Raw genomic sequence first — 20,237 nt, 5'->3', positions numbered from 1 at the left:
CACCATCTGGCTGGGGAAAGCCTCCTGATGCACCAGATAAAGTCTGAGTTGAGACCATGAGGCTTTAGCCAATAGGAAAACTGGCAGATTTGTCTCTTCTTTTGTTGTGAATAGAAAGTTTTTAGAAGTTTCTTCCCTTTCTGTTATTTAAAACACCTGAACTGTGAAAGGTACCTGGGAGTAGCAGAAAGGCAGGAGTCTCTCCCACCCAAAGCCTATGCTCTGGCACTGCCACTTCGCTGACTTCAGCAGCAGAGTCCCTTACCAGTGTGAACAGGGAGAACTAGACACGGAAAGATGGCTGTGGGAGCCATTCATCAATGTTTTGCCCTTTCTCCCCCATTCTCATGTCAGCCCCACGCAGCAGCAAGGGTGGCTGGACCATCTGACCTCCAGAGGTTCCCCCCAGCCTCAGTCACGCTGCCTCTGTGACCTCCCTTGGGTGCAAAGTGGCTGAATGTTGTTTGGCTCCATTGTGACTTATTGCAGCTCACGGCCACTCTCCACTGACACAGACCTGTGACTCCAGAGGCACAGGACGGTTACTTCTCTGCAGCCTGGTGTGTCCCACCAACCTTCTCATGGTGAGACAGCTCTTAGAAAGGAAGAAGGTGCACCTTGGAAGCACAGACTTAGCAACCCATTGCAAGAAACATTTTACCACACACATCCTTTCTTTCATCAGAAAGGGGAGCTCTTAAAGATACTTAGCAGAGAGCTAAGCAAAAAGCAGAAAAGGGGTTACCCAGTGCAATCTGGCATCTTGTCTCATGGTGAGGTTTTTTTTTCCCATCTGTAGGCCACAAAACATTTTTACACCAGTGGTGAAGATGCCTAACTCGCAAATGTAACGCTAACATCAGGTTCTCAGCAGTTGTCCACAGACGTACAAGCATTCACAGGTGATAGACCTCTGACTTAGCGTGTCAAGGGGACAGCTTTCACAGCTACAAGAACATCCTCATCCCCCCTTGCCTCTTCCAGCTCTGAGCCCACACCAAGGTCCGTGTTGTCACAGAGCCAGCTAGTTTAAAGCTAACATAAATAAGTCCACATAAGCTGATTTATGTGGACTGTGGATGTAGTTAAAGGCTGTGGATGTAGTTTACCTTGACTTCAGTAAGGTCTTTGACACCATTTCCCACAGCATTCTCCTGGCAAAACTGGCTGCTCGAGGCTTGGATGATTGCACGCTTTGCTGGGTAAAAAACTGGCTGGATGGCCGGGCCCAAAGAGTTGTGGTGAATGGAGTTAAATCCAGTTGGTGGCCGGTCACGAGTGGTGTCCCCCAGGGCTCGGTTTTGGGGCCACTCCTGTTTAACATCTTTATTGATGATCTAGACGAGGGGATCGAGTGCACCCTCAGGAAGTTTGCAGATGACACCAAGTTGGGTGGGAGTGTTGATCTGCTCGAGGGTAGGGAGGCTCTGCAGAGAGATCTGGACAGGCTGGAGCGATGGGCTAAGGCCAACTGTAGGAGTTTCAATAAGGCCAAATGCCGGGTGCTGCACTTGGGCCACAACAACCCCCAGCAGCGCTACAGGCTTGGGGAGGAGTGGCTGGAGAGCTGCCAGTCAGAGAGGGACCTGGGGGTGTTGACTGACAGCCGGCTGAACATGAGCCAGCAGTGTGCCCAGGTGGCCAAGAAGGCCAATGGCATCCTGGCTTGCATCAGAAATAGCGTGGCCAGCAGGGACAGGGAAGTGATCTTACCCCTGTACTCGGCACTGGTGAGGCCGCACCTCGATGACTGTGTTCAGTTTTGGGCCCCTCACTACAAAAAGGACATTGAATTACTCGAGCGTGTCCAGAGAAGGGCAACGAAGCTGGTGAAGGGTCTGGAGCACATGTCGTAGGAGGAGCGGCTGAGGGAACTGGGGGTGTTTAGTCTGGAGAAGAGGAGGCTGAGGAGAGACCTCATCGCCCTCTACAGCTACCTGAAAGGAGGTTGCAGAGAGCTGGGGATGAGTCTCTTTAATCAAGTAATAAGTGATAGGAAAAGAGGGAATGGCCTCAAGTTGTGCCAGGGAAGGTTTAGACTAGATATTAGGAAGCATTTCTTTACAGAACGGGTTGTTAGGCATTGGAATGGGCTGCCCAGGGAGGTGGTGGAGTCCCCATCCCTGGAGGTGTTTTAAGAGTAGGGTCGACATAGTGCTTAGGGATATGGTGTAGTTGGGAACTGTCAGTGTTAGGTTAACGGTTGGACTAGATGATCTTCAAGGTCCTTTCCAACCTAGATGATTCTGTGAAATTCTGTAAGCTGCTGTCACCATTTTGACTTGCAACCCAGCCACAGACCAAACCCTTTATTCAGTCCTCTTTTTTTTGACCTTGTATAGGAAAACCACAAACGCTGCGTTGCTTGTCACTTCAGCTGCAGCACTCCCCTTCAGCTTTGGCTGGGCTTGCATGGAACAACCCCAGTTCCGACACGTTTGCCAAGCACGGGGATGCAGGCACGAGGCTCAGGACCATCCTGCTGGGATTGCCTGACCCAGCACAGTGTGGGGCAGGGGTATAACATCTAAAGTGTGGCCCCATCCTCTGCCCCCAGGGTGCTGGGGAGGGGTCCGGATGTTTTTGGACTGCTAATGCCAGGAACCTGCTGAATGCAGGCGGGGGAAACGGCTACCCGCGGCACCAAGGCAAAAGCATCCTCCGGATTCCTGAACAGGTCCCAGTTCACCAAGGTAGGCAGAACCAACATCTTTTTATAGGCCTTAAAATTGAGGGAGGCATTAAAATTAATTTGAAAACTTCACAGGAAGCTGGCATAATGAAAACAAAAGTGGATTGATGCACTGGCTGGTGTACCCTCGCCCTGGGAAAGAGCTCAGGCAGCCACTTCCAGAAAAGCTGGAGCCTGCTGGAAGAGAGCACAAAACAGAAAACACTGCTCAAAGGAAGCTCACAGACAAAGTGGCAGTGTGGAAGAAATTATAATGATTCATACAGCGCCTGAAGTGTGCAGGGGACTACAGAAGATTGAAAAAAAGACCCAGAGATTTGATTTTCCACTGCCCTTCAGCAGCAGCAGTCATTTTATACTAGCGCAAAGTGGGAGTGCAATCTTCACAGCACAGAACAAGTGCACTTTATGTTGCCTTTCTCTCTATTTTCCTGCTGCAAAGATCCCAGGGAAAGGGGCAATCAAGACTATTTGTGCCTGACCACTGGGGCTTGGAGCCTAAGCTAGGACATAGACCATAAACAACAGACAAAGGGAGAGGGAAGCCACTAAGAAGGGCTGCCACATTTATCTCTGGCTAGAATGGAAGAGGGAATAAGAATAAACTGGGGACAACATCTAGTGACCAGCTGCAGAAAAAGCAGTTACAGAAAAGAAAAACTTGTTCCTTCTCTTAATTTGGACTCCAGAGTTTTGCTACATCTTCTAATATCAAAGCAAACCCAATTAGGGCCTTAGATAAAAAAATTGTAAGCCTGTGGTTTAGATTCAGCCACCTCCCTATATCCATCATTGCTAGTCAGCAGCAATAAATAAATAAATATCGATTGATAGACAGACAAAATAGGTATGAAATGCTATCAAGTGCAAAGAGCAGCTTTTCTGCAGTGGCACCAGCTTTCAGCAGACCAACAATGCACCTTCAGGGCATTCTGCGTTTGTCCTGTGAGGTACCCCTGCATTTCAAGTACTGTGATTTCTCCAGAGTGAAGAAGGTTAAGATTTTAATTCTTGCTTTCTGCTCCCTGAAAAGCTGTGGTCTGAATTAAGAGGCTTCTCACTCATATTTACCGTGAATGGGAATATGTTTCTGACATGTCTGACTTCAATTCCTCCGTGCAGAGGAGCACCAAACCAAACTGCTGATGAGATTTTCATTATTAGTAAAATAAGCAACTTTAAAAAGATTTAGGTGACTTTTAGGGGTGCAATAAGGGGCAAAAGGGCACATTAGGCATAGATTTCCCTCAGTAAATGAAAAATACATACATTCACCTGTGATACATTTGCTGCATCAAGTCCAGAGCAGCGGAGATTTGCATGTTGTACTTCACGGTACCACATAGGCACAGCCTTCAGTTTTACCAGTTGCAATAGATAAATAAATCAGAACCAGTCAATACAGGGGTGACAAAAACTCCAGACATGCTGAAGGAAAGGAGTCACTGAGCCTGACCTCTGCCCAATACGCACAAGTATTCCTTGTTTCTGGTTTGCAGTCCGTACAGCAGCATTACTTTGCAGCTAAGTGTCTCCCATGGGTTGTACCTCTGTGACAGGAGAAGTATGTTCAGTCTCTCTAAAGTCTGGCTTTATAAGGCTTCATACAGACATTGGGATGCATGGTAGTTGTATCTTAATATGTATTTATGTTCTGTGATAATGTTTGAACTAACCTTCTAACAGAGAAAAAGAAAGGGGCAGCGTTCAAAGGAATAGTTTACTCCCAGTTAAAACAAAAAGCAAACAAACAGAACCAGAACAAACTCTGTGGATAGATCTTTTAATTTATTCTTTTTAAAATAGAAGAGGAACATCTTTTATCTGAATATCCAGAATATTCTTCCAGCTCAGAAATATTTATCTCCTGACTTACACGCTCTTGCAGCAGTCTCTGAATTCCTTTGAGTCATTAAAGGATTTTGTCCTCAAGTCATTCCCATCAGGGGAATATTCAATTTAGAAACTTGCCTCCTGCTCAGAGTTCGCATGTGAAATTCATGGTTAAGATCCCTCTTTGCTGAGTTTCAGGTCAGTGCCCTATCCACTGAAGAGACAGAGATATTTAACAATTAAAGAGTCCTCTGGGCTACGTCTGTACGAGGCAGTCCAGGAGTGCTCCCCAGCCCAGGGATCTACTTTTGCCTGGGAAGGTACAGTCTCACCCTGCCCCTCCCCATGCTCCCCTTCCCACGGGAAGGGAAATTCCCTGCAAGGGTCAGGAGGGACACGCAGTGCCCTCCTGGTCCCCAGGATGGGCAGCTGGGGTCTCTGGCCGCACAGCCAGCCCCGCAGCTTAGGGCAGTTGAATGCTGCTGAAGAGCTGGGAAGGAGCCCCAAAATTACCTTGTGGTGCCTAAATATCTTGTGTAAATCTGTCCACTGCTTCAGGCTAACATTCGCACCCAAGAAGTAGGAGCAACCTGAAAGGTGGGAAGAGATAAGGGCATTTCTTTGCCTGTTCAAAGACGACATAGTTCTGCTTGTAGAAAGCAAGTTATTTTTCCATTCTTAGGCTTTGATATTAAGAAATAGCTATCCATTTTCCAGAAAACAGGGAATTAGTCTTTCCAGACTACGTGCTTAACAGAGAAGAAATGAATCTTCATGAGCTCAAGACATATTCCCTCTTCTTCTCTTAGCCCCTCACCCCCTGCCTCATATCTCTTCTATGCAGTTTTTCAAATAGTTTAATAATATTCACAGGGACATTAGATTAATTGGATTTTAATTCCAAATGACTGTGAAAGCAGAGAAGTGAGTCACCAGTCCATGCTAATGAGAAGATCTATTAAGGACCCTTCTCTGATAGACACATAGAGTAGGGTTATAAATATTTCATATTCAATTAATTGAATTTTGCCCCCTGTTATATGATGCTGCCCTGGAATGTTAATCAACTGGGACCAGAGAGACAGAGAGAGGAAGAAAGAGGGGGAAAAAAAAATCTGAAAGAGAGGCTTTAAACAACATCAGAGCCATTCCCATCCCCAAATCCTCCCAGTTCACACAGCGTCTGCACATCAGAGCGGAGGCTTTCATACAGACTGCATCTGGTTCCATACAGTGGATAAATTAATGTTAATTAATCAGACAGTCATTTTATGAAGAACTGTGCGCAAAAGGTTATTCGAGCCCTGCTGCAAATAGATTTATAGGTATAATTGCCATGTTGAATGACCCTCTGTACATAGGCTCATTAAACTGGCCATCAGTCAAGAAGTCTAATTGAGGCAGGCCAATAGCACGCTGCTGGGACCACGCGGCTGGCTGCAAACAAAACCGCTCTGCAGAAGCCAGCTCTCTGAAAGCTGCCGGTAATGCCACTTCCCATCCTCCGGGCAGTTTCTCCCACTGTCCCTCCTGCCAGCCAAAACTCTGGGCAGGAAGCAGTGAGGAGCAAGGAGAGCTCCTGTGCCCATCGGGGCTCCCATGCCTATCATGTCTCTACATCATTTGCAAAACGCATTGGGGGACTGGGTGCAGCGTGGAAACAGTCTTACTGACAGCCACAGTTTCCAAAAGCCTTTCTGGCCTTCGCAGCTGGGAGCAGCTTGAATGTGCAAGCTTCAAAGGTGCCAAGATCAGAAGGCGAGTATAAAGACACTAAAGATTCTTGATGACATTTCATATTTTAAGAGCATCTCTTGATTTCACTGGGGTGGGGGGAAGCACAGGAGGGTCCAGTCCAGGATTTGAAACACCCAGGCCTGGCAATCAGGCACACGCATGTACCCAGAGCGCGAGGCAGCTAACGAGGCTGTGGTCCCCTCCTCCTGTGCCACGCAGGTCCTGCGGTCACGCTGTGGCAGGCAGCTGTTCCCATGGGGGCTGCATCTGGCCCCGCAGGTGCTGGGTGGAACACAGACTCCTCCAAATGCAGCAGGCCAACCTTGCCAGCGTCTCTGTCAGCAGATGTGTGAAGCTGTAGGCTGGCACTTTGGAAACCTGCCCTTTGCTCCTTCTTGTGGCACAAGCTGCCTGCTCATGGTCCCTTGTCACAATCTCTCTGTACCTCCGGTCCCCACCTACACAATTATCTCTGCTGTCTGCTGCCCAAAGCGATCGGTCTTTCTGCTCATGATTTGTGCGAGGATCGTTTCTTATTTCACATAATCGAGGGGCCCTGCACCCGGGTTTGCACATTGAGGGCTGCAGTTGCAAGCAGATTTTCTCTCTCTCATCATCGATCGCACACATGTTCACAGGGTGGGAGAAGGAGGAAGCACACGGCACCCTGAAGCTACACAAAAGCATCCTGGGCAGCCCCTCAGCCAGCTGCCCTGGAAGAGCCATGGACCAGGTCAGCTGGGGGGGCCAGTGGGTGTCAGAAATGGGCTTTTTTTTTGTCCGAGCTGCTTCCCAAGACACCTTCAGGGAAAACCTGCACCATCTGCTGCACACTGGAAGATGTCATTTAAGAGCACTCAGGCAAAAAAACCCACGTCAGAGTCACAGACAGGTAAATCAATTAATGGACTTAGAATGCGTTCACATTATTTATTCCTATACTCACATTATTCACCACATCTTTAGAAGTTGCCTTTAGTTGTGTATCTTCCTGATCAGATATAAAATAGCCACATAAGACCATCTTTCTCAAACACAGATAAAACAAAGCAGAAAAACTAAAGCACACTAATACAGAAGCGATCAAGGCAAGAATAAATATTAACAAAGAGAAATCCATGCATCTCAGAGCAGTGACAATGTCACCATCTGAAGATGTTTCTGATGAAGAGGGGTACCAGTTTCCATCCCTGGACAAGGCAAGGGTTGCTTAGCATGTCCAGGCCCTGGCAGTGTTTCCCTTCACCCTGTCCCACCATGACTGGTTCAACCTCGGTACCCTCCAAACTCTTCCATCGGGCATAATATGTACCTGTACAGCATCTGACAGAGGGCTCGGGAGAACTGACTGTGAGCATGACATGCTCCCAGATCTGCTGCCTGCCGTTCATACCAGAGCCTCGCAGGCGAGCTGCACGGCCCCTCACCCGGGTGTGCAGGGAACCAGACTGCAGTGGAAAAATCTCCAGGCAAGCCTGGGCTCTCACGCTCTGAGCTGCTCTATGGATGGACAATAAATTGGGTCCTGAGGGCAGTTTTGGGGCACTTCTCAGAACTGATTTTCCCTCATCTTGTGGTTCCCTTCCACAGACCATAGTTGAGTCAGAAGAATGAAAGTGTACCCCAAGTTCTTAAGGCATATAAACACAACCTTTTCTACGAACAAGGCAGCATTTCATCCTGTAATATTTTCTTCCAATCTACCTAGGTCTTCAATTTCTCTTGCTCTCTGGCCCCAAAGCAAAACACGTTTGTTATCACACATGTGAAAACCCCCAGCTGTCCTGCAGTTAGCCCAGTTGCACTGCCACAAAAACCATGGCCTTTGCAGTGTCCCCCACGTCGCACCCTTGAACCTTCACTCGAGTGTTCGCAGAGGTCCAGTCGCCCACAGAGGGCACTGCTCGTAAATGCAACCCAGCAAACGCGCTCCCACTTCATGTCACATCAGCGCTCAGAAGCCGGCGGTTTCCAACCAGAGCAAACCAAACACTTCATGCATATTATTACTGTCATCTCTAAGAAGAAAGGGAGCAGCAGGCTGATGCCGCACAAAAGAATACGTTTCTAAAGCACATAGTGTGCATTTGTACTCACGCTGAGATGTCAGGCAAGGCTTCCCACTTTGTATCACAGTAGAACGCTTCTAGCCCCAGAGAGCTGAAGTACATCAGTTCAGCCACATAAGGAAAGAGAACGGTACCTCAAAGGATATTTGGTATTTCAATATGCAGCCATGCACGTCACTTTGTCTTGGGCAAGGATGAAGAGAGACATGCTTTTTCTCTGTCCACAATGTATGGACTATAGACATTTCTCAAAGACAAGTTTCTATTTAGTCTCTTTACTACTGCAGCCAGAAGAATACTTTTTTAAAGTCCCCAGTTCAGGGATAAGGAGATAAATAAAGACTTTAAATATCAGAGACACTGACCTCACTGATAGGAATTTTACCACTAGACTTCCTTGGGTGTTGGGATTTCAACCTGTATTTCCAAGAAAAGATCCAGATCTAGTTTGCTGAGCCTGCTTTTACATGTGCAGAGAGGTAAGTGCAAGTTTATGCAAACACCTACCAACAGAGTAAAAATCTACGGCCTTCTCACCCACCTACCTCATTTTAAGTGATTCAAAAATCCCAGCTATGTGCAATGTATGCACGCAGAACAGAACAGTCAAAAAGGGAGGAAAAATGTCTGCCCACCTTGTATCCCACTTTTGTGCTGCCTCCATCATTTGGCATGCTCTGTGGAGACATGCAGGAATGTACTCAAGGAGGGGGACAGCTTACAGGACAGTAAAAGAAAGTATTTTGTGTTTCCAATCCACTGAGGAAATTGCTGAGCTGTTGCTTCTTTAAATATCAGATCCATAGTTAAGCTGAAATGAAGTTTTGCTCTTCATTCAGTCCCCTCTCCTAAGCGTGTCTCAACTTCTAGTTTAGTTTAAATTCAGACAAATGCGCTGAAAAATAGCAGCTATAATTTGCATTCAATCCAAGGGGGTGATGGTGGTGTCGTTCTGGTATTCCCATATTTAAAATAAAGCCTTTGTCAAACCAGTACAATCTACCTTTTTCATTTCTGTCTGACAGTCCCGTATTTTTCTCTTTCAAACCATCAAGACTGGTTTTGTCTTCAGAGTCTCTCTAGAAGCTTCAGCTCCTCATCTTTTTGCAGCACAAGGAACCCAGAGAGGGATTAGAAACTAATAACATTGGTAACCACAATCATGTATTTTAACCACTGAAGCACACCCTCAAATTACAGTATTCCAGACAGACACTAAGTAATGCAAGGCCAGTACTCAGGTTCCCAACATCACACTTTTATAACCTGAATTTCTGCTTTGGCTCTTAAGAGTTATATACTCCTGTGCAAAACAGATGCACACTACTAGCACAAGTCTCCTCTAAATAGTAGTGGCTGCTTACAGCCTTTCTATGAAACCAAATTTTCTTCCCTTGAGAAAAAAAGGAGAGGAAGATTCAGTACAATGGATTGAGAAAGGTAGTACCAAAGTGAACAGCCTTTTTTCAAAGGAATATTTCACAGTGATTTAAATCCACTCTGTTAGCTTTGCAAGACTGCCATGTTTGGTTAGGTAAGCTGCCTAGACTGCAGTAACACAGTACAGCAAAGATTTTAGACAATTTTCCGCTGTCCTGGTTTCAGCTGGGACAGAGTTAATTTTCTTCCTAGTAGCTGGTACAATGCTGTGTTCTGGATATAGTGTGAGAATGATGTTGATAGCACACTGATGTTTTAGTTGTTGCTAAGCAGCGCTTATCCTAAGTTTAGGATTTTTCAGTTTCCCATGCTCTGCCAGCCAGCAGGTGCACAAGAAGCTGGGAGGGAGCATGGTCAGGACAGCTGACCTGAACTAGCCAAAGGGATATTCCATACCATAGAACGTCATGCTCAGTATAGAAACTGGGGGGAGTTGGCTGGGGGGTGGATCACTGCTCGGGCATCGGTCAGCAGGTGGTGAGCAATTGCATTGTGCATCACTTGTCTTTTCTTGGGTTTTATTTCTCTCTCATATTCTTTTTCATTACGATTATTATATTTTATTACCATTATTATATTTTATTACTATTATTGTTATTATTATATTTTATTTTAGTTATTAAACTGTTCTTATATCAGCCCATGAGTTTTACTTCTTTTTCCAATTCTCTTACCCATCCCACTGGGAGGGGGGAGGAGTGAGAGAGCAGCTGTGTGGTGCTTAGTTGCTGACCGGGGTTAAACCACAACATCCCCCCTGCTTTAAGACTAATTCACCCATTAAGTTTGCCTGCAAATGCAATGTTTCAAAAAGACCATTTCAATTTTAATTCACATCACATACCATATTAAATCCATATGACCAGTTCTCACTGAAAGCTAGGGTTCCTGTTTTCATGGAGAGGTTCAGGCTGAGAAGACAACGTGACAGGAAAATAAGAGTTTGCTCACTAGCCCTGACTAATTCATCACATTGTAGAAGCCGATGGCATCAGAGCTAAACAAGTTCCACTTACGTGAAACACTAGAAAAGAAACCCCACTGATAATATCTGGCCTCTCTTGAATGCACAGTTTGGGAAGGGCTGCAGACCAGGGCACGGGCTGTACAGGCAGATCTCAGGGCACAGAGCAGCAGATACAAACCCACATCCCGCTTTGAGTGTATTTATTTTCCAAAGGAGGTGCTAAAGTCAACCTGCTGGAAACATTTGCCTTCTGCAGGCCTGCCGAAGCCTGGAGTTGATGTGCGTTATGCTGGCTCTGCCAGAGCTCATAGCAATTCACTCCTGTTTCTGGGAGGTAAACGTGGGCTGGCATCAGCCTCAGGATCCCACGGCCAGCAGCGCCCAATTCCCCCTCCTCCCTGGGGATGCGCCCTGGTTCCCTCTCACAAGAAACAGGATGCAGCTGAGACTGGTGTCACAAGGAGAACACACACACGAGGACAAATAAGGACAGGCCAAATTAAGGACAAAGCCGCCACGAAAACAAACGGCATTTCTCCATTTCAGCAGGAGCAGGACGTAAAGCTCAGCTGCTCTGTAAAACCCAGCAGACCTGAACATCTCCCCTCATAAGTGAGAGGGATCTCACCCACTCACCCGTTTTCACACTACACTTTTATGATTAATAATGCCAGACAGTGACACAAAGCAATTGGTTATTCAGATCAACCTTTTAATCCCATCTGGCCTTCAAAATAAATTACCAAATAAACTCTTCCATGAACTATGCTCTAAATCATGAGGTGGTCACAGGACAAAAACTTCCCACCAAAGAAAAAAACAAAAATCAAACTTTTTTTGGAACTTGTTTTGGTTTCACCTATTTGTTTCTTTCCAAAAGGTTAGGATTCTGCAAAATTTTAATCTGACACAAAAATCACAATGCAGTAAAACAGCACATTCTTTGCTCCATCACATGTCAGTTGAACGATCATAAAGCAATACCAATACTTTAACGAGGGAATTGCTTCTACAAAATCCTGATAAAAACATTCCTGGAAAACAGTCATTTTTTAAAATGTTTTAGTTGGTTTTGATGTGTTGTACCAGCCTATTTTATTGGGGTAAGTGGATTTAAAAAAAAAAATTAAATAAGAAAACCTGACGCAGCATTTTGCAGCAGGTTATCTCAAAGCACAACAAGCTCTTAGAAATTAAGCCTCAAAACATCCCTGTAAGCCAAGGACTTTACAAGCAGAGAAACTCGAATCAGCAGGCTAAGTCACATGTCAAGATCATACAAGGACTCTGTCTTGACTCTTGTGATGATCATTTCATCACAATATTTTGTAGAGAATGATTTATTATGACTATGATAATTACTGTTCAGGTTTCATATTAGTGTTACCCTGCTGGAAAGAAAACGCTTCATAAGATGGGATTTTCTGAGAAGAACAGTCTGATCCATTACAAACTTTTTTCAGATTTAACCCATAACTGTGAGCTTTAAATTACTAAACCTGCATGACTCGTCAGATATTTTGATATCAAAATGGAAGTGCTGTATCATGCTAAAACTGCAAAGTAATGCTGATGTAGCAGTGAGCACCAGCTGCATCATTACAAGAAGCACAACTCCACAGATCACAGGGCATATGTGCCTTCTTTACTCTAGGTTGGGTTTCCCCCCTCTTCCCGCCTTTTGTTTTGCTTTTACTTGGCTTTAGATTGTGGCTTAGCCAGTTGCCAGTGTTTCCCAGACACCTATTCCTAAGGGACTTGTCTGGCCCTCATTACCAGCAGGTGCCACATTGAAGGATGTGAAATACCCTTGCTGCCAAGCTCAGGCTTCAGTCCCTGCTCCGGGGATTGCTGGGGAAAGCCCCGCTTCCCCTTCTCCCTGCTGGGGCACAAGTCAGCGCCAGCACCTTGAGCAACCCCATGTCCGTAGTTTTCTACTTGCACCGTCTCTCTCCATTGCCAAGAGATGAAAAGCTTCCCCTGCCAGCTGCCCACAGCACCAGGCTATCGGGCAGCTGGTCTAATGCTTTACGAGCTGCTTCCTGTCCCTCTAATCACAAGATTATTGATTAATAATTGTATATTTCTGTAAAAGAGCAAAAATGCATCTCTGTGTGAAAAAGTTTAAATATATAAAAACACTTCATAAAAATACTTATTAAAAAAATCAAAATGCCCCATGAGCCTGTAAACGTTGCCTGTAAAATCTCTCTTAACTGGAATAATTTGAAATACAGTCATTCAGGCTCTTTTCTGCCCTGTCCAGTAAGACTTTAAGATAACCACCAGAAATGCCACTTGTCTTCTACTTCAAACCTCATCCCACCCGTTCTTCTTTTTTTGTTTCCAGTATGACAGTTCAATTTCCCAATGTCAGCAATTTTCTTTGGAGGCATCATTTGTCTTTGCTTTTAACAGAGTTCTGCATGGCCTGATTCTGAGGCTTTCTTACGGAGTGGGCTTGAGGTCTGATCCGTAACACGAGCAATGCCAGGATGCTTAGAATGTGCATGTGAAAATACATAGACCTGGGAACAAAAGCAGAAAGAGAATATTATATTTTTGTTGGTAATAACATGAATTGTGCAACCTCAGTAAGTCCATGTAGAATTTAGTGCTAAGCTGCCCTGGTTTCAGCTGGGACAGAGTTAATTTTCTTTAACTCTATAGTTGGTACAGTGCTGTGTTTTGGATTTAGTATGAGAATAATGTTGATAACACACCGATGTTTTACTTGTTGCTAAGTAGTACTTATCCTAAATTAAGGACTTTTTGTTTTCCCATGCTCTGCCAGTGAGGAGGGGCACAAGAAGCTGGGAGGGAAGATGGCCAGGACAGCTGACCCGATCTAGTCAAAGGGATATTCTACATCACAGAATGTCATGCTCAGTATAGAAACTGGGGAAGTTGGATGGGGGGGCAGGGGGCACAGATCACTGGCTTGGCATCAGTCAGTGCGTGGGTTAGCAATTGCACTGTGTATCACTTGTCTGTCTTGGGTTTTACTTCTCTCTCTTTTTGTTATCTTCCTTTTCATTACAATTATTATTATAATATTTTATTTTATTTCAATTATTAAACTGTTTTTATTTCAACCCACAAGTTTTACTTTTCTTTTTCCAATTCTCCTCCCCATCCCACTGGGGGGCAAGGGGAGAGAGCACAGAGGAGTGAGCAAGCGGCTGTGTGGTGCTTGGTTGCTGGCTGTAGTTAAACCGTGACATAAGGGATGAATACAGAAAGTATGAACCTGACCTAGAAAGCACAAAAATACACCCTTGATTTTCACACAGCCTATGCATGTGGTATCTGCTGGCATCGATGAAAATGTTGCTGTGGATGTTAATGAGGCAAGGAACCAATCAAACTCCAGAATCCAAAGTCTGACAGCTCAGATAAACAAACCCATGTAATTCAACCTCAGACTTACTCAGCACGTGTCTCTTTTAATGTTAGAGTATACAAGGCTACATTCTGAAGAAACATCCCACATGCTTAGAATATAAAGCTTGTACAAGTTTTAAAAAAATAAGTGTGACAGAAAGAAAAAAATTCATTCCAAGTGCCAAGATCTGAAGTAAATCAAAACACTCAACTGGGGAAGGTCAGGTAATGATGTTTACAGAAGGATTATTTGATATCTTATTAAATACTATTTTTTTTCCAAATAATTCAGTATACATAAGATTGAACAGAAATAAAAGATACTTAAACCAATTACGTGAGGCTCTGGCAGCTTGGGGAGAATGACATCTGGGAGCAGTAGGGTCCAGCTCTTAACCACAGAGATACACCTTTTTATGGTCTCATTTATACTTCCTATCTCAGTTCTTAATATCCTTGTAAGGTGCTTAAGACCACTGCTAGGCATGCAGTGCTTCAAAAATTCATGCCCTGGTCCAAAGGTCTACAATTTCTTTGCTTTAACAGTCTCTAAGTTTAAATGTTAACTATGTTCAAAGTCACTGAGGAAAAAAATATTAAGGAATGAAACTAAGAAAGATTTGGAGTAATTTGTATATGGTAAGTTTTCTGTGTTGAAATCAAGTATTTTAAGAAACAGGAATAGACTATGCAAAATTCAACCGCCTTCAAACACTTAATGACAGCAGCTATCTTGACTACCAGTTTTATGTCTTTTACATTAGAGAAGGGAATTGTCCTTCTTCTAAACCAAAACCTGTTACTCTGTGTGACACTGTGGGATGAAAGAAAAGTAAAGCAATGTAGTCCAGTCTCCCTTTGCAAACTATTTTCTCTATTTCAAATTATTTTTATTAGAGTATATTCACTATACTCTGCAACACCAGTGTTTTCTTATTTTTAAGGAATCTAAGGAACTGCTCACTTTCTATGAAAGTATTCAAAAAGAAAAGCATACTCATTTCAAGTAATGCTCTGCCAGGGACCCTCCTTATCGCCTGCTGACCAATCACGTCTCCTGTTTTATGCATTAGGCAGCTGGAAACCTGGTCTTTTCTCATCGAGTCCTTCCTACCGCCAACTCATGTCACTCTTAACCTCTCCAGTTTTGGCCACTGTTAATGGTTGAGACTCAACTGTTTTGAAAAAGACAAACTGAGTATGTGAAAAGTTACATAAGGACACGGAAAGACTGAGAAGTACAAGTGAGGTGCCCTGCCCTGGCATTATTATCTTAAGACACAGGAGTGCAAAAATCACCCCTTACATATTATTAAGCATCCTGTTTGAAGTCCTTGCAAATTTGATGAAATGCCCAACTGCCTTTCAGTGTGGTTTGGGTTATTTAACAAAAGCCTGTGCCGGTCTGGAGAATAATGGTTAAGAGGAAAGAACTTACTTGTAAAACTTAATCGTGGGCTCAACAGCCAGCATAACGAATGGTGCAACAGTATAGCACACAGCCAGTTGAGTGACAACCCAGGTAACAACATCATAGGCTATCTTGAGAGGCACTGTTGAGAGGAAGTAATGTCTGCAACTGTTTCTTACCTAAAGGTTAGGGAAAAGTAAACAGAAAATGATATAAATTCATTTCTTAGGCAAAGTCACATGGATGCATTGTAGCGTATGACTCTCCACTTATCATTACTATTACAGAAAAGTTTATACTCCAGTTAGAGAGCACTGAGAGTAGGAGGACAAAAGTGCATTGACTGGCACATCCAAGATCCCACAGTCAACCAGTGGAAAACAGAGAAGCGTCCCCCAGTTTCCTCTGTCATAATCATGGGAGCAGACTCTCATGCTGGGTATCTGGCACCATATCTTTGGGGAGGAGAGTTGGTATGATTTGATCTTCCTTCCTCCTGGTTTTGATTTATTACTGTTATCAACAGTGAAACAAAGTTACTTTAAATGAACAAATATGTGTTTATACCTGCAAGTGTGTGCTATTCCCTAGGGATTTTGCTTTAGCTTCACATCTATGAAATCCTCATAAATGAGAGGCAAAGCACATGTTAAGATCACATGTTCAGCAGCCTGTTCTATCCATAGTGGTTAATACTGATCACTAGTTTAATTCACCTTTCAAATTGACCTGGTTATTTATCCATAGCCAAACTCTGAAAGACAACAGTGGTGTTTCCCAGTCCTGCACAACTGGCTGGTTCAGCCTGAAAGATCAGCAGTAATAAATTTAACAACAATGAGACATGAAACCTGTTCTGTCTCTGGTGACTTTACCCAACATGAGGCCCATAAACACAGAGACCAGTTTACTGCATCAGTTGCATCCACATGAAAGAGTTCAAGTTTGGGTTAATGCTCAACCCATAGAAGCTTCTTGTGAAAGACTGGGCCCAGGGCCAATTACACGCCAGCATATAGGCAACATGACCCAGAAGTATGGACTCCAACATGACCTTGAATCCCCAGTTGACTGCATGGACATAGCCGGTGGCAATACCAACTGTACACCCACAAGCAACATTTCCTCTGACAGCCAGGGACAGCACTGCAGCCTGTGCAGAACTGGTGCTGGTTCTAACTGCTGGGGGTACTTTTTAATTAGCATTAATACAGAACAAAGCTTCAGTGAACATCAAGCCTGCAAAGCCATGGAAGAGGGCTCACAGCAGGGACATGCTGCTTGACCATGTCAGGGTGGTCCCTGCTGTTGACAGCTGGATAGTATCAAGCATGGGCCTTAGAAGAGAACAATGAAAGGTACATACTGTTCTGGCTGCGAGTGTGATAAGGATTCCAGTGAGAAATGTAAAATAATATCCAGGATAGATACCATGCCATAGGGCCGACAGGACAAACGTTAAAGCCGTAGGGTACCAGGGAGCTCTGTCATAGCAGACGCTGCAAAGACGAAAACAAAACAAGAAGAGGCTGAACACAACTGATCAATGGACACAGCACTTCAAATCCTTCTCCATTTTTAAGGTCTTACTCTGTTTTCTTAATGGTCTTATCTTGCCTCTGTTACAGACCAGAGCATGAGGCACTCTCCCTTCATTTAGATGGTTAGATGGAAAGAGGAAGCATGCTTTTATGCACCGAGTATCCAGAGAGCGCCTGTACAAATATTCCCAGTGCTCAAAGTATTTAAATAAATAACAGGGCAAAGGGCAGGCAAGACTTCTCTTTCACCTTTATACTTCTATCTGGAATCACACGCTACCCTTCAAAACTCTGATGACAGATCAAGAGTGAGTCAAAGGACAGAGAGACATGACCCTACCCTTCTCTGGCAAAGGGAGGTATTTTTAAACACTGTTATCTGGCAGATGCTGGGAACAACTGGGAGTGTCGTAAGCTATTGCAAAACTGGGGATTCCTGCTAGATTTAGCAGTCCAAAATCTTACACCAAAGATGCAAGCAAATGACACCTGTTCAAGAACACACCAACCAGTCTATTTGGCTATCTGAAGTTTGCTGTGTTCCAAAGAAACTAGTCAAGATAATGCACTTCTTACCAGGAACATCATTGGAATCATGAAAAATAGTAGACATTGACTTTTAAGATGTATATATTTAACAACAAAAATAGTTATGATAACTACAATAAATCCCTGCCTGCATTTCAGACACCACACTGATTGTACGCTGAGTTTTAATCATGCCAAGAAGTGTATAACAAGTAATGAGAGACAGTTCAATCTACAAAATTTGGACTTATGCTAATATTTATACATGCCTTAACAGTCATGGGTTAACACCAGAACCTCTCAGTGCTACAAGAAGTCTCTTCTCCACATCGTATACAGGGACTCCCTGGAAAGCATCTTCTGGTAACTCCAAACCGGACTACACTGGGGCTCTGGAGATTTCAACTTCTCTCCAGTTTTAGCTGAACTGACCACTGAACTGGACCCCACTGACACAGCAAGGCTCACCTCTGGTAGTAATATGTATGGGAAACATAACATAGCAAAGTGAAACCGTAAAGCAAGAATAATGGAGGCAAACAGCAGCCTAAAAGATGCCAACAAAATGATATTACATTTTATTATGGAAGATCTGAACAGTTCATTTATGGCTTTGCTGCTCATATATAAAATGTGGGCATTTTCATTTGCAGCAATAAAACTTTACAGCACCAAATACCCTTGTATTCCACCAACTGTAACAGACACAAGAAACCAAGAAAGACCAAGAAGCTATACATTTATAAGATTCACTAGTCAGAGTTTTTCTAGGCCATCTAGAGTTTTTGGGTGTCACAAGGAAATTACTGTTTCACTACTCTTACCGTTTTAGCCAGGCAGCTGTCTGAATGTTCCAGTTTTCAATGTACATTTTAAAACTTGTTGCAGTCTAAGAAAGAAGTTCACATGAAATGTTAGCACTGAAACCTGTAAAATAATACCTGCATTTTAAATTAGAGAGGAGATACATGAAAAATATTAATTCTTCTAGGTAACTGTGTGAAGACTGTGCCACACTCTGTCATTACACTAATATGTTTTGGGAGGGACATTAACTAGGTTGATTGCTCACTGCTAACACTTGGCACTTGCTGTAAAATCTCACTTTGTTTTGTAAAATGAAATACAATGTTTGGTTATTTTTCAAATTACTGTAAATCTGAAAAGCTTTCTTGTTTTAAATGCTTGGCCTTCCCTTCAGTTCATAAACAGCTTCATTTTTGGAAGAGACATCTTGCTAACCATTACGCAGTCTGAACTTCCCTAGAGTGTTATTAAAACAAAGTGTTATAAAAACTAAAAAAAAAAAAAAAAAAAGGGCATTATTATTTGGAGAAGGAAGGGGGAAGACTCAAAAATATGGACAAAAAAAAAATCTTAGGACTAAATTTAGAAGCCAATTCTCATCCCACTGACTAGCTTGAGAAACTAGAGTAGACTCCAGCATCCTGGTAGAACCACATGTACCTCTTCACCCCCAGCTTTAGGGGACTGCTGACTCCATTCAGCATCAGTTCCCCTAATCCTGGTCAACTTCACCTCTGGTGGTTCCCCATCCCTGCTCCCCCTTGTTCCTTGCCTGCTGACAGAAACCTCTGAGGATGTCCTCACCATGCAGGGACATGATTCAGTGACATCACATTATTTTCCCGTATCAGCTGAAGGCAAGGACACACTGAAAAGATGGATTAAAGGCAAAGGGGCATATGCACATATTTTTGCATTTCCATGCAGAATCCTAAGGGCTAGTGCTTCATCCTCTGTGTTTAAAGAGTTAAAATGATTAGCAATTCCCAATACAGTACTGCTACATTTTAATCGCATTACTGCACTAGGAGAAGCCAAGAAAAATATAATTTCTCTTCCAACTAATACTGTCACTCTCTGTTGGCCTCCTTTAAGTTCCTCTGTTACATTACCAAGAGAGAAAGTAGTCATTGGCTGTCAAAATATGCATGCTGCCAAGGCTTTCAAGTCCCCCACATGCATTTAGCCCCCATCACATTTTAATGCCCTCACAACTCCTGCCATGTGCTTATCTTTACTACAGACCAGGTAATTTCTTAGACACATTTAACACTCAAGTTCCCAACTCTTAAGCAATTTTACATATGCAGGTGGCTATACCTGCTTAAAATGCACTGTACAATCGCAGTGATTGAACAATCACTTAAACTTCTGCTCCTGGAATTGTTGTTGGTGCATAAAGTGACAGTTCAAGGCTTACCCAAAGTAATGGTCTCTGTAGCCTCTCTTTTTCTGATTGCACACATGACCAAATCAATGGAGAGCACTCTGTTTTATGCTCCTGGAAATAATTTCTCCATCCCAATTCTCTATTGCCCATGTGACCAGTAAAGGAAAAAACATTCTGAGGGACCTTACAGTTCAGTAGCTAGAGAGGAGCAAAGGCTCCTGTTTCCTTAATTTGGCTTGACTAAAGAGCACTGCCTGCACTTCACTTGCCTCCTTCAAGCAGGAACTGCCTCAGCCCATCAAGGTAGGAATCATCTCCTGCCCCCAAACTGAATCAGATATTGATCCAAGATCTCAGAGTGGTATCTGGCGTGCTGACGCCATCGAGGAGTATAAAGCATTTCTGGGCTGTGTATTCTGTACCGCTCAAGGAGAGATG

At 43.8% G+C, this 20,237-nt stretch overlaps 1 protein-coding gene across 3 annotated transcripts in view; it reads right to left on the bottom strand.

The window, feature by feature from the left end:
* Window positions 1–11,429: 11,429 nt before the first annotated feature.
* Window positions 11,430–20,237, bottom strand: part of MBOAT1 (membrane bound glycerophospholipid O-acyltransferase 1) — a 58,407-nt gene continuing 49,599 nt past the window's right edge. For all 3 annotated transcript variants that reach the window (XM_074870874.1, XM_074870884.1, XM_074870891.1), the window contains 4 exons: window positions 18,427–18,491; window positions 16,900–17,032; window positions 15,561–15,712; window positions 11,430–13,266 (listed from right to left, as the gene is read on the bottom strand). In XM_074870874.1, coding sequence (XP_074726975.1) covers window positions 13,134–13,266; window positions 15,561–15,712; window positions 16,900–17,032; window positions 18,427–18,491 — 483 coding nt within the window. In that variant the 3' untranslated portion in view covers window positions 11,430–13,133. The remainder of the gene's footprint in view (window positions 13,267–15,560; window positions 15,713–16,899; window positions 17,033–18,426; window positions 18,492–20,237) is intronic.

This window comes from Strix uralensis, chromosome 1 (genome assembly GCF_047716275.1).
Source record: "Strix uralensis isolate ZFMK-TIS-50842 chromosome 1, bStrUra1, whole genome shotgun sequence".
Classification (NCBI taxonomy): Eukaryota; Metazoa; Chordata; class Aves; order Strigiformes; family Strigidae; genus Strix; species Strix uralensis.
This window is presented reverse-complemented; position numbering and strand designations above follow the sequence as displayed.